General features: G+C 36.1%; 1 protein-coding gene across 1 annotated transcript in view; it reads left to right on the forward strand.

Annotated features, from left to right (window-relative positions):
- Positions 1 to 15,578, forward strand: part of Tsf2 (transferrin 2) — a 57,342-nt gene that overhangs the window by 10,349 nt on the left and 31,415 nt on the right. Inside the window, exons 5-8 of the mRNA XM_081734801.1 lie at positions 6,798 to 6,915; positions 13,322 to 13,501; positions 13,940 to 14,103; positions 14,387 to 14,506. Coding sequence (XP_081590927.1) covers positions 6,798 to 6,915; positions 13,322 to 13,501; positions 13,940 to 14,103; positions 14,387 to 14,506 — 582 coding nt within the window. The remainder of the gene's footprint in view (positions 1 to 6,797; positions 6,916 to 13,321; positions 13,502 to 13,939; positions 14,104 to 14,386; positions 14,507 to 15,578) is intronic.

Genomic DNA, 15,578 nt, shown 5'->3' on the forward strand with positions numbered 1-15,578 from the left:
AGGCTGCAAAATAATACGTGTACGTGTCATTTTGAAATTAACGATTCATGATCTGAGGGGGAAGATCTCGATTATAGGCGGCAACATGATTTTTCAAGCCAAAATGTAGGGGAAAATGTGAGGCCTATATTCGCACTAATACAGTATTTTTTCAAAATACGAAAACTAGCTTGTTTCAAAAGTAGGGTACATATTTATTTTGTAAATTTAAAAGTGAAAATGGACAAATGTAAAGTGGACATAGTGGGCTTGAGTGAAGTGAGATGGCCAGGGAAAGATGAGATAGTATCGGGAAATTACAGGATATACTATTCGGGTGGCGATAAGGCCGAGAATGGTGTCGCAATAGCAATGAAGAATAAAGTAGCAAGAAGTGTAACCAAGGTGGAATGCTGCAGTGATCGCTTGATGTTATAAAGCTACATGCAAAACCAGTAGATATTGTGATAATACAAGTGTATATGCCAACAACCGACCATGATGATAATGAAGTAGAAGTAATATATGATCAGATCAGTGACATATTGCATCAGGAAGGAAGAGGTAAGATCAACGCCATAGTAATGGGAGACTTCAACGGCGTAGTAGGAGAAGGAGCTGCGAATAAGGTGGTGGGACCATTTGGACTAGGTAGAAGAAACGAGCGAGGTCAAATGCGTATCGATTTCTGTAGGTAACATGATTTGGTGGTAATGGAACACGTGGTTTAAGAAAAGAAAAACCAAGCTGTAGACGTGGAAAAGTCCAGGAGATAAGAAACGCTGCCAAGTCGATTATATTCTTGTGAAGCAGCGTTTCAGGAATAGTGTACGAGACGTGAAGACACTGCGAGGAGGAACATTCATTCGGATCATAATCTCCTGGTGGCGGAAGTGCAAACCTGGTTTAAGTCGATCAATTAAAATGGGAGGAGAAATCGAAAATGGAACTTAAAGCGACTAAGAAATATCGACAATAATGTGAAAGAAGAGATTGAAGAAAAATTCTGTGCAATTGGCGATGTGGTTGACAATATAGAGAATAGATGGGGAAAAGTTAAACAGATTTTACTTGACACACTCCACAATAACATTGGCAGAATGGGAGGAGCACCGAGAAAACCATGGATAACTGAAGCGATGCTTAAGAAGATCGAGGAACGCAGAAGGGCAAAACAAAACAAAAACTCGGACATCAATGAATACAGAAATCTGAATAATGAATTGAGAAGAGAAATGGACAAAGCCAAAGAAATGCACATGGAGCAGATATGTGAAGAAATAATGGACCTTCAGCGGCGCGGCAGATATGATCTGATGTACCAGAAAGCACAAGAATAACAAAAGTATACGAACGTTTAGAATCTAAGATCAACAAGGTCATGTGGTCACTGACCATCAAGGAATCCTTAGAATTTGAGAAGAAAACATAAAAGATCTGTATGACAGAAAAACCGCTCCAAAGATATTGCGATCGAAGCAAAGGAAGAGGTGGGTGATGATGAAAAAGGACCCAGTATATTGAAAAGTGAAATACTACAAGTAATCAAAGACATGTGAAGGAGAAAGGCCACTGGAGTCGACAACATACCAGTAGATTTGCTCAAGGGATTGGGAGACAACGCAATGAAAGTACTGACTTCACTTATTAACAAGATCTACCTGAGTGGAGAATGGCCAAAGGATTTCCTTGATGTCACAATGATTGCATTATCCAAGAAAAAGCAAGCAAAGAGGTGCAGCGATCACAGACCCATCAGAACCATTAGCCTTATTTCCCACACTGGAGAGATCATTGCACGCATTCTGAACAGGCAACTGGAAAGTAAGAGAGAAGAGATTTTAGAACAAGATTAGTTTGGATTCCGGAAAGGAAAAGGCACCAGAGATGCTATTGGATTGATGAGAATTATATCAGAAAGAATTCTTGAAGTCAAGAAAGAGTCGTGTTTGTGCTTCATCGACTGACGAAAAGGTTTCGACCGAATAAATAGGACGAGACTTCTGAAAATGCTTAAAGAAATCGGAGTCAACTGGAGAGATCGACGACTCATTCAGAACCTGTACATAGGAACAACGAGTGAAGTTGCGCTTGAATGAAGGAGAAACCAATAGTGTGAAGATTAGAAAAGGAGTCAGACAAGGATGTAGTTTGTCGCCCTAATTATTCAACATTTACAGTGAATGATTAATGAAGGTAGCAGTAATGGGAATCGGAGACTTCAAGATTGGAGGGCAGATCATTAACAAGATCAGGTATGCAGATGATACGGTTATCACGTCTAAAACCGAAGGAGGACTACAGGAGGTGATTGATAAAATAGTTGACACTGAAAAGCTGTATGGAATGGAAATTAACATCGAAAAGTCGAAAGTCATGAGAATATCCCGTGGAAACACACCCTTACGGATCAGAGTAGAACAAAGAGAACTTGAAGAGGTCGATAATTTCAAGCATCTGGGAAGTATTTTGACGAGAGACACTTACTGCACCAAAGAGATCAGGTCAAGAATTGCCATAGCTAAAGAAGCATTCATCAAAAAAGATTACCCTTAACTAGCAGGCTCAATATTGGACTTAAGAAGAAGTTGGTCAAATGCTATATATGGAGCATTGGACTGTATAGTTCAGAGACTTGGACATTACGGAAGTTAGAGAAGAACTAACTTCGAAATGTGGTGTTGGAGGAAGATGAAGAAGATAAAATGGACAAAGAAAGCAACAAACGAAGATGTTTTAAAACGAATAAGAGAGAAGACGACACTTCTAGCCACCATCCTTCGTAAAAAGGCCACTTGGATTAGACACATCTTGCGAAGAAATTGTCGTTTTCACACCGCCATAGAAGGAAAGATGGAAGGGAAGCGAGGAATAGGAAGAAGAACACAGCTGATCGATGATTTGAAAGATAGGAGAAAATATTGGTAGTTGAAAGAGGAAGCTGAAGATCGACAAAAGTGAAAGAAACATTTCCAGGCCCAAATCTAAATAAATAAATAAAAATAAAATAAATAAAAAAAAAAACAAAAAAAAAACTCATTAGTCCCAGGACCTGCCGAAGGCCAGAATACTTAATAATCAGAACAACTTCTTATATGCTGCAACAGCTGCTTTATACGAGAACTTGTAACAGATATTTTCGTACTAGATGAGTATGAAAAATTACGTGTGTTTTCGTGTATTTTTTATAGTTTTAATTTTTCGATTGACAGTTTTCTTAGTGTTAAAAATATTTGTATAGAACTTCTTTCAGACATTCGAAAATGACACTTCTGGACGCAGTTCCCTTCTGCCTTTCAGTTTTGGAAACATTTAGAGGTCACTGTGTACAAAATTGGGTGAAGAACCACTTCGATATTCTTACTGTGTTAAAAGTTTTAACGATTCCGTGTCGAGTGGTACTGCTTTATTTAACTAGGAAGCAAAATCTGACTGTAAGAGACTTAGTCATTGTTGCTGCATCTGTAGGAAACAATTGGATAACCCAAAGGTGAAATTGTGGTTTCCAGTGATACTTTAATCCTTTGACACTGGATCACGTAGAATTAGTCACCTTTTATTCCGAAAGATGGCATGAAGAACGTTCTCATTCAAAAGGATCTTGGATGGAGTTAAAAAGGAGTGTCTCCATTATATGAATTGCCTCTTTGACTGTAGATTGATAAAAATAACGAATAGTTCATCCATCGTGACGGGGGCCCTGGGGACACCGCAACAATACCATTCCACGTTGCCTATGGCTTTTTCCTTTTTCATTTTTTGTTTCATCTTTTTCTACTCAGCCGTTTCTGATTTATAAGTACTGGAAATTTTATCTGATACAGGACCATTTTTGGCCATTTTGAAAACGGTGCCTCATATCAAAAATTGTTCAATTTTCCAAGCTCTTTCGAACAAGGCATCACTCGACCTATGTTTCCATTTAAAAATTTCACGTACACCCCTTCCCCCAAAGCGGGACAGGACGTTTGGGCGCCGCCATTTGGGCGCGGACGTTTCGGCGCTGCCGTTTGGGCGCCGGACGTTTGGGCGCGAAGCCGGTTAGGCGCCAGACGTTTGGGCGCGAGGTACATAGTAAAAATCACAATTCACGAAATATTAAGTAAGCTAGGCACTGAAAACTAAGCGCGAATCAAGATATATACATTTCCTACACTTCTATCTTTATCTAACCTCATTTATCTATTTTCTATCTTATTTATTCATCTAAATTAAATAGTTTAATGCGTTTGTGGCATTTGTTGCCTAACCTCGTCATGGATTGATTTTTCGCTTACTTCTGACCTAATGTTGATCTAATTTTTGTATTATATAAGAAAGCTAGAAAATGAAGGAATCAGACGAACTGTTAATAATTTTCTTAATGTTAATTAAAACATATTGATTTAATTTTTGTATTTTTTTAAAAAAGTTAATAATTACATACTTATGAATATTAAAATTTGCTTTCTTTCGTATTACGTTTGCCAAACTCTTCTCTTCCTTAAGTCCAATAAAGAACTACCAATAAAAGATTTCCGCGCACTCGAGTTGAGAGAAGTGGCCCCGCGTAGCGTTGTCGCTAATGCTCTCGCCTTCTGTGTGAGCGGTCCCGGGTTCGATTCCCGGTAGGGGCATTCGGTCGAAAAAGTGTAACACGCTCTTTCAGGCCGGCCACCCTGAATGAGGTTTTCCTCATTCACACCAGGCAAATGCCGGGGTGGTACCTAATTTATAGGTCCAGGCCGCTTCCTTCCTTCCCCAATCTTTTCTTCCTTTCCTTTCCCCGGATAGTGTGCCCCCTCAAACGTGACGGGCTAAATGGCCTTACATGCCGAGAGCCCAGAAATCTAAAAATCCTAAATCCTAATCGATTTGAGGGAAAGCTGTTAATACAGGGGGTCTAAGACATTGAATTTAGGAACTGTAGTATGCTGTATTTCTGGTATCACTTTTTTTTATTAACATTCCAATATAAAAATCAAAACTTAACACACTTTTTTTTTCGTCCCATTGTAAGCATTTAATCTGCACTAAAGAAAGTGGCGAAAGAAAAAAAAGAACGATTTCAAAGTGAAACATAATAGTTGAGTGTACATATATTGATCATTTAGCCACTAAAAGTGTGTTTGACATCCATACTTATTGCATAACTACAGTAGTAGGCCTGCTTTAAGTTTTTTTAATGGAGTAGGCTCACTATGTACGTAATGCAGTCAATCATATCTAGTCTGGTCTACTTACCTTTGGCTTGAAAAGTTATCAAATAAAAAGCATAGTTAACTTTGGTTGAAACTTAAATTTACAAAATTTAATTGTTAATTCAGTTTTTAGAATTTTGAAATTCCAGTATTTCTAGTATGTAAAACAAAATCCAGTATAATTCAAGGACTTCCACTACAGTAGACACCTTCTGATATCCTGATTCGAACTTAGTATTCAACGCCTAACATAATGACTTTTTAATTTAACTCGCGCCCAAACGTCTGGCGCCCAAATGGCTTCGCGCCCAAACGTCCAGTGTCCAACCGGCGGGGCCCAAACGTCCGCGCCTAAACGGCGGCGCCCAAACGTCACGTACCGCCCCCAAAGTGGGGGCGGGGGAACCTCGTGTTTGACTCATTTTTTAAGCCCCTCCGTAATATCCTCAACAGCTCTTCTGTCTTCTATGATCAGAGCCTCAAGCGTTATTTTCTGCGATAATTGCACAAATTGGGTATCCAGATCTTTATAGGTCTTTAGTTGATTTCCTCACAGAAGTAAATTCACGCACCCATTTCAGTTCAGTATTGTTACCAGAGGCACTGTATCCACAAACACCCTTAACTGGCGATGAATATCGACAACTTTTTCATCACATACGAACAAAATCTTTATCATTGCACGTTGCTCCTCCAAGTGAAATTCATCATTTCGAAGCAGTGTTAAAATAAGCTTTTCTTCATAGACGTATCTACAAACTTATTACAATTAAAAGCTTCGTATTTGTTACCCTTATACATGAAGTCTAAAATTAATTCACTCGCAATTCCTTATCTTATACTCATTTTGAAGTGCGGACTTCATAGATGTGAGCGGCCTATAGGTGGCAGATTATGTGTGAAAAATAGAATTGCCTACGACAACCATTTATGTCTTGACAGTAACGAATTTGAGAAACCACTCTGTCCATAACATTCTCCAAAATAGATTGTCATAGATCATCAATGAGTGATGACACCCGTTTCTGTCTTGGTGAGTATGTAAATAAAGAACATTTGGACAGGTTGACATCCATAACAAATCCATGAAATATCTTCTCAATAATCTACATGTGCTGTGGTGTGGAATTGTAGCTAATCGTTTATTTGGTCATTTGTTTTTTAAAATCGAAGGAGTACCTGTCAGTATGACTGGTGGTCATTATCGGCAATATTTCTTCGGCCGTTTTGTGATGATTCGAAACGGGGACATTAGCTGGCATACAAAATCGTCAAATCTCACAGCTCCTGATTTCTCCTTAGGTGTATTCCTATATTCCGTATCCTGCGTCTCTGTAAAGGATACTGAATATAGGAATACACCAAAACCGTCAGTTGCTCCGAAAGAAAACACACACACAGAAATTAGTGATTCCTCTAAAACTTTTGGAGAAGATATGAGTGTTTTTTCGCATTCATTACTGCCGTGACATCAATATGGCCACATGCCCAATATTATAATTCATATAATCTTATTTCTGTAAGTATATGTGTTATGTCTGATAATAATCAAAAGATAGATGTAGTAGTATGGAGTCATTATGTGTCCATAAGATCTGTTTTAAGTATGTAAAATAAATACATTGTTTTGTCTTCCAGTTGATGAAAGAGGGAGGCATGGAGATCATCGATTGCAACAATCATGTAAAGTCTGTAATCAATTACTTCGGGGAAAGTTGTGCTGTGAACTCACTGATAGACAAGTACAATCCAATAGGTAAGAGCAAGTACTGCTTTCACAAATTACAAACTACATATCTTCCTAGTAAAATACCCTTATGTTTCTATTTTAAATGCAAGGCTTTAATGTAGGAAGTTTCTGTCTCTTTTCTTATCTGTTAGTGCTCTCGCCTTTGGTGCGAGCGGTCTCGGGTTCGATTCCCGGTGGGGTCACTCGGTCGAAAAAGTATAACACTTTTTTTCAGGCCAGCCACCCTGAATGAGGTTTTTGTGGGTTTTCCCCATTCACACCAGGCAAATGCTGGGGTGATACCTAACTTATAGGGCCCAGGCCGCTTCCTTCCTTCCCTCCCCTATCCTTTCTTTCTTCCCTTTCCCCGGATTGTGTGCTCGCCGAGGGACGTCATCCCTCAAATCGTGACAGGCTAAATGGTCTTAGATGCCGAATACCCAGAAATCTAAATCCTAAATCTTCTCTATTAGTGGAATCGAATAGAACGAGAATTCCGGAGTAGTTAGTAGTATAATATATAAGGATCGAACTTTTACAACATCCCTAATTCTAATAACTATGCAGAATCTTGTCAGTTAGATATATCAACTTCTTTAACAACATTTGCCGTTATAGTTCAGCGGCATATCCTCATCGGTAGTTCATAGAAATAGGCGCCATGACCCACACGATGTGCTCTTTCAGCCTATGACAAAAAGGAATATCAGCACTAGGTTGGACAAAGAAGTCTTTCCTGGATTACCGAAACATCTTCAATCGACCACATACAGTAGTAGATATCAGTGTTTTACGCCATACATCTTCTATAGTTGAGAGAAATGTGTTTGAGAGATATTGCATTAGGTTGAAGTGTACAGTAAAGAGAAGAAAAGAAAAACAGTGTGTTCAGAAGTATTATAGTTGAACGTATGTTAATGCAAATAACAATATTCGTCTATTTCTATTTCGCATACGTTAAAGAAGAATGTTGAAATAGGAAAATAGGTTCCAAAATTTTCAAGTTCTCAGAATGTTGCAGGTAAGATCTTAACCATTGTAGCAGTGTTACAAATAGGGCGGCCGTACGTCCCGTCAGTAGATGGAAAAAGTAGTATTTGTCCCGTTTTATGCAAGTGAAAGAAGTAAATAACAAACCCAGTACCTTTACTCCCTGTAAAGGTGTTAATAATAACAAAGAAGCAAGAATTGAACTGAAATTCCCTACATATAGCAGCATCATGTCCTATTATATTGTAAGTTAAATGCTGTTTATATTTTATAGCTTATATGTATTACGTTATATTACAATATAAATGTGTTAGATATTGCTAAGATAAGCAGGAACTAATGTACTCTTTGACCTGTTTCTCATTTCTCATGATTTAAACAAAGCGGATTCTGTCCTGTTTTGAGCCGAAAATTTTATGGGCACCCTATATGACAGTTTTAAGGGTGGTTCAATGTTTGTTCAACAATCACAGGATAACGTATTTAAAATGTTACCAAGTACAGTGTGATTTCATAAGCAATTCGCTTTTCTTACAATTATTCAATTTAGGCAGGAAAACCGTACCCGAAAGAAAAATCGGAGATTAAACCTATTAAATAAAGACTGAAATAAATTGAAATGCAATTTAATTCTGCGTTAACTTAAAGAGACTCTGGGGAAGATTTGTAAACCTCCCATTTCCTTCCGTACGACCTCGGAAAGCTGTAGTATTGTTTGTTCCATTAGCTTATTTTTATTAGAAATTGAAACAGAAAGAAGTGCAGAGATAACTGATTGAGAGAATGAGTTACATACATTTATATGCTTCTATTATTAATTGCTAAAGTTTATTCTTTGATTCTGTTTAAAGCGTTACATTAATTCACGGAAATTAGTCAAGAACAGTTAACACTGCACGTTCAAATCGTGTTTTGAACGTCGGGAGACCGCAGTTCTTTCGCTCCGCTGCCCGCACTTACCCTCCTGTACTACACAGAGAAACCCATCACGCTCGCAGCGCTATTGTACACGTGGTGTGTTGATGGAATGCATATACGTAAGGGGAAAAGCAGCTGCAATGTTACAGGAAAGAACATAAAATAAAGAAACGACACAATGATATAATGTTCTGAATATTATTAAATATATTAAGGAACAATGAATAAGGTACACTGTTAGGTGGTTCACGTGCTCTTGTGAACGGTATAAGGCGACGCCACTGCTGTATATGATTTTCGGACAGTATTTCAACAGAAATTAAAAGTGGACTTCATTTCATTAACCATAACCATACTATGTACTGTGAAGAGGCTGATGAATATATACTTCAAATAGGTAGCGTGGTTCTTGTATAGCAATAGTTTTCAGCTTTGCCAATTTTAAAAAAAGAAAAAAAAATCTATGAAGATGACTCTCAGCATATTGTTGAAACATTTTAGATTGTTTTTGGAAAGTAATTATTTTCAAAAACGATTCATTCATTATAGTTCTCAATAACTACGTTTTAATTAATCCTCCTATAACGAATATACGAGGTTTGGTCAATAAGTAATGTACAATCCTTAATAACTTTTTAATGTGATAACTCAAAATAATGATACTTGTTACATATGAACTCTCAGCTATTGGCCACAGATCAGGATCATTAAATACATCCAGACATTTGGTCCACCGTTTTTTGCAAGTCAGAAAGGCACCTTGGTAAAATTCTACATCTTGCTTTTGAAACCAACCCTCTAACCTCTTGGAGTAACTTGTCATAATTTTCAAATGTTCTACCACGTAGAAAATTCTGCAATTACTTAAAGAAGTAGAAATCTTTGGGAGCCAGGTGACTGGGTGAGGTATTTATGTCTACCTGTATCTTGCAATTTGTGCCAGCATCTTGTACACGGTTTTTCACCATTTCTGTTGTTACAATCTTTGGCATCCATTTTGAGGATAATTTTTGATATCCAAGATCTCAAAGAAGCTTAAGAACTTCCTTTTGACATTAACAATTTTCCAATCAACTGGTAAGTCTTTATTGGTCGGCTATTCTTCCAATTTTGGTCTGCTTGGCCTCCCTTTGTCACTGATATCAAAATCGCCAGTCTGAAAGCTCTGAACCTATCTCTATATTATGCTCCTCTCCAGGATTTTGTTTCCATACACAGCTTGCAGTTTTGAATTAATTAATATAGCTGAAATATCACTGGACTCAAACAGGAACTCGATCAGCGACAGTTGTCGGATTCTGGTATTTATTCCAGGCTTCGTATCTGCAAGAAAAAAGATACTGAAATTCTAGTTGCAAATTTGAACAGTTGAATATTGTATCTATCAGCTATATTAATTGTATGATTTTTTTTACAGGGCGGTTATGCATTATTTATTGACTACCTTGGACTATAACATTTCACGCAAATTACATGCTTCTACCATCGAAGATATTAACACGGTCTCAAAATCTGTAAAGCAAAAATTACTACACGTCGTGCATAAAGCAAGCAACGAGTAGACTGAATCAACATAGAATAATAATGTGATTTTGTTTTCTTTCGGCAGTATATGTAATAGATCTTGTAATTTTCGTGATTTACATTTGCAAGTGTATCAAAAATATTGGGAGAAAAGGAGGAAATATTGGCAGTTAAAAGAGGAAGCTGAAGATCGAGAAAACTGGAAGAAACATTTCCAGGCCCAAATCTAAAAATCGAAAAATAAAATAAAACTAAAAAAATCTGCATTAGTCCCAGGACCTGCCGAAAGGCAGAATACTTAATAATAATAATAATAATAATTATCAAAAAGAGACTGTCTTGTCAAAATAATGTGTAAGAATTATTGAACAGAAATTTCAAAGTCCGTTCTGTTTCCTTCATCGGGATTTTTGACTATGCTGGAGTGTCATATATTTTTAAGGCATCATGTTAGCTAACCTATTTGATTCGGACTATAAAACTATTTTTTTTAAGTAACAAGAAATTTATTTCAAACTGAACTCTGTATTGAAGTCTACCCCTACAAAAGTCTATTGTTATACTTATAAAATTCCATAATATTAAGGATAAACTATGACAGTTCTTATAAGATTAAAAATAAAATATAAATAATGACTTAATAGCGTGTGTACAAAATATCCAATTTCCATCATCGTAGAAACAAATGAGAAAGTGTTACATCTACTTAAAACCAGTAACCTGTTAAGTGGTACATACATGCAAAGCAGTGACCATAGAGATTAATTGACTGAGGGAAACAGTTGACTGCGAGCAATAATGTTAATCGAATATACCTATTTGAAGTACTATATTTATATGTAAATTATCATGCAACTCTATCCATCACGACTCTGGAACTCACTAAAGAAATAATAAACACTTCTGACCAGAGTATATATACTTGTTTATTAAAAACTAAATTCCAGTGTAACAGTTTCAACAACGTAACGTTGTCTTCATCAGAGTTAGTGTCTGATGAAGACAACGTTACGTTGTTGAAACTGTTACACTGGAATTTAGTTTTTAATAAACAAGTATATATACTCTGGTCAGAAGTGTTTATTAGTAAATTATCAATATTTATATCTCAAACGTTTATTTCAGTAATACAAAAAAATAGAAAAATGAAATGAAATCTTTGAGTTTGACGTCCCATGGTTATGCCGGTTAGGCTAAAGGAGACGGTGATGATGAGTAATGAATGAAATGGTGGAATGATGAAAGTGGGAGGAAACGGGAGAACCCCGAGGAAACCCACGCACACGGTGTTTGTCCACCATAAAGTTCACTTGGCGGGGGCTGGAAACGATTCGGAACCCCAAGCACCAGAGGTGAACGCTCTACCACTGAGCCACCGTGCCCCCCCCCCCCACACACACACAAAAAAAAAATAGAATGTAACGTCCCTGAAGACCAAATGACTGAAAACCTCAACAGAAGTGTTAATTAAATAAATCAATTTTTAATGCTTGTATTGTATTTTCCAAAAAGAAAAAAATTTTGATACCACATCCCAGTCTTTGGCTGAATTTCCTTTATGTAAGTTAAAAGTGGGATTTTAGTTTTATCTAGATCAGTGGTTCTCAAACTTTCCGATAACGCGGACTCCCTATTTATTCGGAAAGTGATTTGCGGTCCCCCTTGCAGTGCTATCTGAAATTTCACATGGTATTAAAAAATATACTAATTAGAATTACCACTGACGAGAAAAAGATCAAGAAAAATAATTCAATAAGTAATTTATTCTAAAGATACATGATTGTTTTCTAGCAAACGAAATTTCAGTTGAAAATACAGTAACTTCCAAGACTGAAGTTACTGTAATCAGTTTTTTTAAAAAAGAAATCCAGTTCATAAACAGTTCTCGAATGTGGGGTCACTAATGTGAGGAATGAAATTCTTTGTGTTTTTCCATAATCGCATTAAAAACTGAAATACGTTTTGTTGCCATCAATCTTAGGTCCGATTCCACGTTAAGACGATTTCGCTTTAAGGTTTTAATACTACAAACAGCAAAAAAGATCTCTTCTCATAAGTAAGTGGTAGGGAAAGGCATCAAATGTTGAAATGCCTTTTTAGACAAGTCTTCACAGCGCACACGCAACCAAAAGCTACAAATTTTTTTTTTTTTATGAAGTATCGCAGGATAGTTCCGATAGCTGTTCTTGTTCTGTGTTAGAGAGATTCATAGCTTGCATGATTTCAATTTCAGGTGTCGCAGATCCCACTTTGAGAACTACTGATATAGATTAAAAAATCGATTTTTAGTTCTGAAAACTCGAACTTTCTTTAAATAGTGGATGACGTGTTATGTAAAATATTAACGTTCTTAATTGCACATTTAGAAATTAACAGATACGTAGACGGTATAGAAACATCTGTGTAATCATCTTTAGCGTCCCTAACATGTTCTCTTGTTCTTGTCCCAATGTTCATCTTTGTTATATTTATGTAAAAATCATCACTATCGCACTTAGCCTTATATACACCAGAATAAACCAGTCTGTTAATTCTTATGATTTATTTGATGAGCATCCTAAATCTAAAAGACAGTACAATATTTGATAACAGTAACCAGCAATTTTTCTTTCTTATTTTGAAACTATTAGTTTTATAGTACCAACCACTTAGATATCCCAACATAATGTATTTAAAAATATATGACACCTCTAGCATAGTCCTAGAACCCGATGAAGAGAACAAAAAAGCTTTAGAAATTCAGTAATTTTCACACACGGGCATTTTTGACAGGTAAATAAAATGAGCCTATTGCATTCTTTTTCAAGTTTATATAAGTATATTTTAATATTCAAAATAAAAATAGAGGTATCATCAAAGCATACACTAAAGAAGCTAAATAATTAGGTGGTGTGTGTGATTAGGGATTCTTCTCTCATCTAGATCCTATCTACATCATTGATTTGGTCATGAAGCGTGAAACTCAAGGAAAAAATAATGTGTATGAATTCTTATTTTTTAGGTGATAATTCGGACAAACTCTGTTCTCTCTGCATTGGAGAAATTCCCGGTGGAAAATGTTCGAGTGCAGACCCATATGCTGGATTCGAGGGAGCCTTACGTTGTTTAGTAGAAGCAGGAGACATCGCATTCTTAAAACATACGACAGTACACGAAATGACTACTACCAGATTTGATTTTAGTAAGTCTGTTCTACTTTTATTGTATCTAGATATCTGTTGAGAACATTTTTGTGGATTTATGATTTAATATAGCAAGTCTATAAATGCAATCTCATATTGCATTATTTTGCGCTAAGGCGTACATTTTAACGAAAAATAATATACATGTTTTATAAGCGTTGTACAAAGCACCCTGGTGAAAATCCTGTATAAATGAAAAAACGCAGGCTGCATTTATTTTACTGTAAATCAAGTTTTACCATACATAAATGCAAGATTTGTAACCGAGCTACGTGGATTTCTTTAATTTGTTTAGATCTCCAATATTGAGGTAAGATTGAAAATAATTGGCATAAAATCAAGACAAAAGAAAATTTTTGATTTCACCTTGTGTTGATTCACTATAAATTGTAATATCATTTTAAGTTTGTGGTATTAATACCCTATTTGCATTTCAGTTGGTTTGAAGAAAGGTGACTTCGAGTTACTGTGTCGTGATGGTTCAAGAGCGTCTGTAGAAGATTATAGAAGGTGCAACTGGGGAACTGTTCCTTCCCATGCCGTCGTTACAAGTTCAGCACAAAGCATAGACACAAGGAAAAGATATCAAAAGTTTTTGCAGGTAAATTCGGTCAAATATAACGATCTGTGTTGTAAACCGAATGTCTTAATTGACTAAATACACGCTTATTATTTGCTATCCATGCTAAGTTGATTGATAATTTAATAGTAATCCAAAAGATTAACCGTCACTGATGTCTAACAAAGTTCATTAAGTTTGCTCTTTACAAGAACTTGTTTCAAATTGAAATGGCACTATAATTCAATACTGTTGTGTATGTCGCAGTTGATTTATTTACAGAAAAAAATCAGCATAGTATGTTATTTGATGTTTTCTTTTGTAGAAAGTGGTCAGTTTGTATGGAGGTCCATCGTCGAACAAAACGTCTGATAATCTGTATGAACGATTCAATATATTTGAGTCAGCTCCGAAATATGGAGTTCATCATAATTTGATGTTTCAGGTATGTGGTTACTTTAATTTTTCTTTCTTGTATATTAGAATGGTCGTAATTTTTTTATTTTTCTTCTTCTTCTTCTTCTTCTTCTTATTATTATTATTATTATTATTATTATTATTATTATTATTTCTTTTAGTCTCACCCCTTAAAACGGTTTCGTGTTAGACCAAAGTAACCCACGATGAAAATCAGCTGAAATAATAATATTAAATTGTGCTCCAAGCGACCTTATGTTTTGAATGAATTTCCAATATACTTGTAGAATATGAGGCAGAGTATCTTGCACGTTTGGAAAGATAATTGTAAGTTGATAAACGGGTATTTTGAAGGTAATAACTATTAATTGATTAAAGATAAGGTGTGAATAACGTCAGATGTGTGTTTCTAGTGCAAAATAATCCCAAAACGGTATGTTTTGTGACCCATATCTTATTTTAAATTTTGGACCAGAATCCAAGATGGCGGAATTCAAGATAACCGCCATTATGACACTATACAGTGGTTAGATGCGTTTCTACCTTCATTACTCCTAGATATTGTATCACTCCCTCTAGCTATTCCACACTTCAAAGGTACCGTTGCTTCATTTTGTGTATTGTTTGTGCACTTAAAACTTGAGATCGCTTGGGACACCATTTAATATTATTCACTTGAGCTAATTTATTTTTTTCATGGGTTACTTCGGTCGGGTATGGAAGCATTTTAACTCTCAAAAACCTCGAGAAATCGAAAAATGAGGATCACCCTAACACACATATAATCTGTGCTGTAATGGTTGAACATAAAGAAATATACTGTATATTTTAATAACGAAAAGTCGTCGTTGAAGTCTCAAATTTGCAGCGGGAATTCTTGAGGGTGAATTTTAATGTTGCTTATAAACAGAGCAAACAAATAAATAGCATGACTGAATAGGCGTTAAGAATCAGTATGTGTAAATGATTACTTAGTGAGGAAACTGTCATAATATCAAGTTGTCTAAACAGTACTGAACCTTTCGCTCACGAGGTAGCATTATTGTCCCAAATCTCAGAAAATGTGAGTCATAGCGGGCCAGGCTTAACGTCATTTGACA

The sequence above is a fragment of the Thermobia domestica genome, chromosome 12, assembly GCF_964235325.1.
Source record: "Thermobia domestica chromosome 12, izTheDome1.hap1.1, whole genome shotgun sequence".
In the NCBI taxonomy this organism is placed as follows: domain Eukaryota; kingdom Metazoa; phylum Arthropoda; class Insecta; order Zygentoma; family Lepismatidae; genus Thermobia; species Thermobia domestica.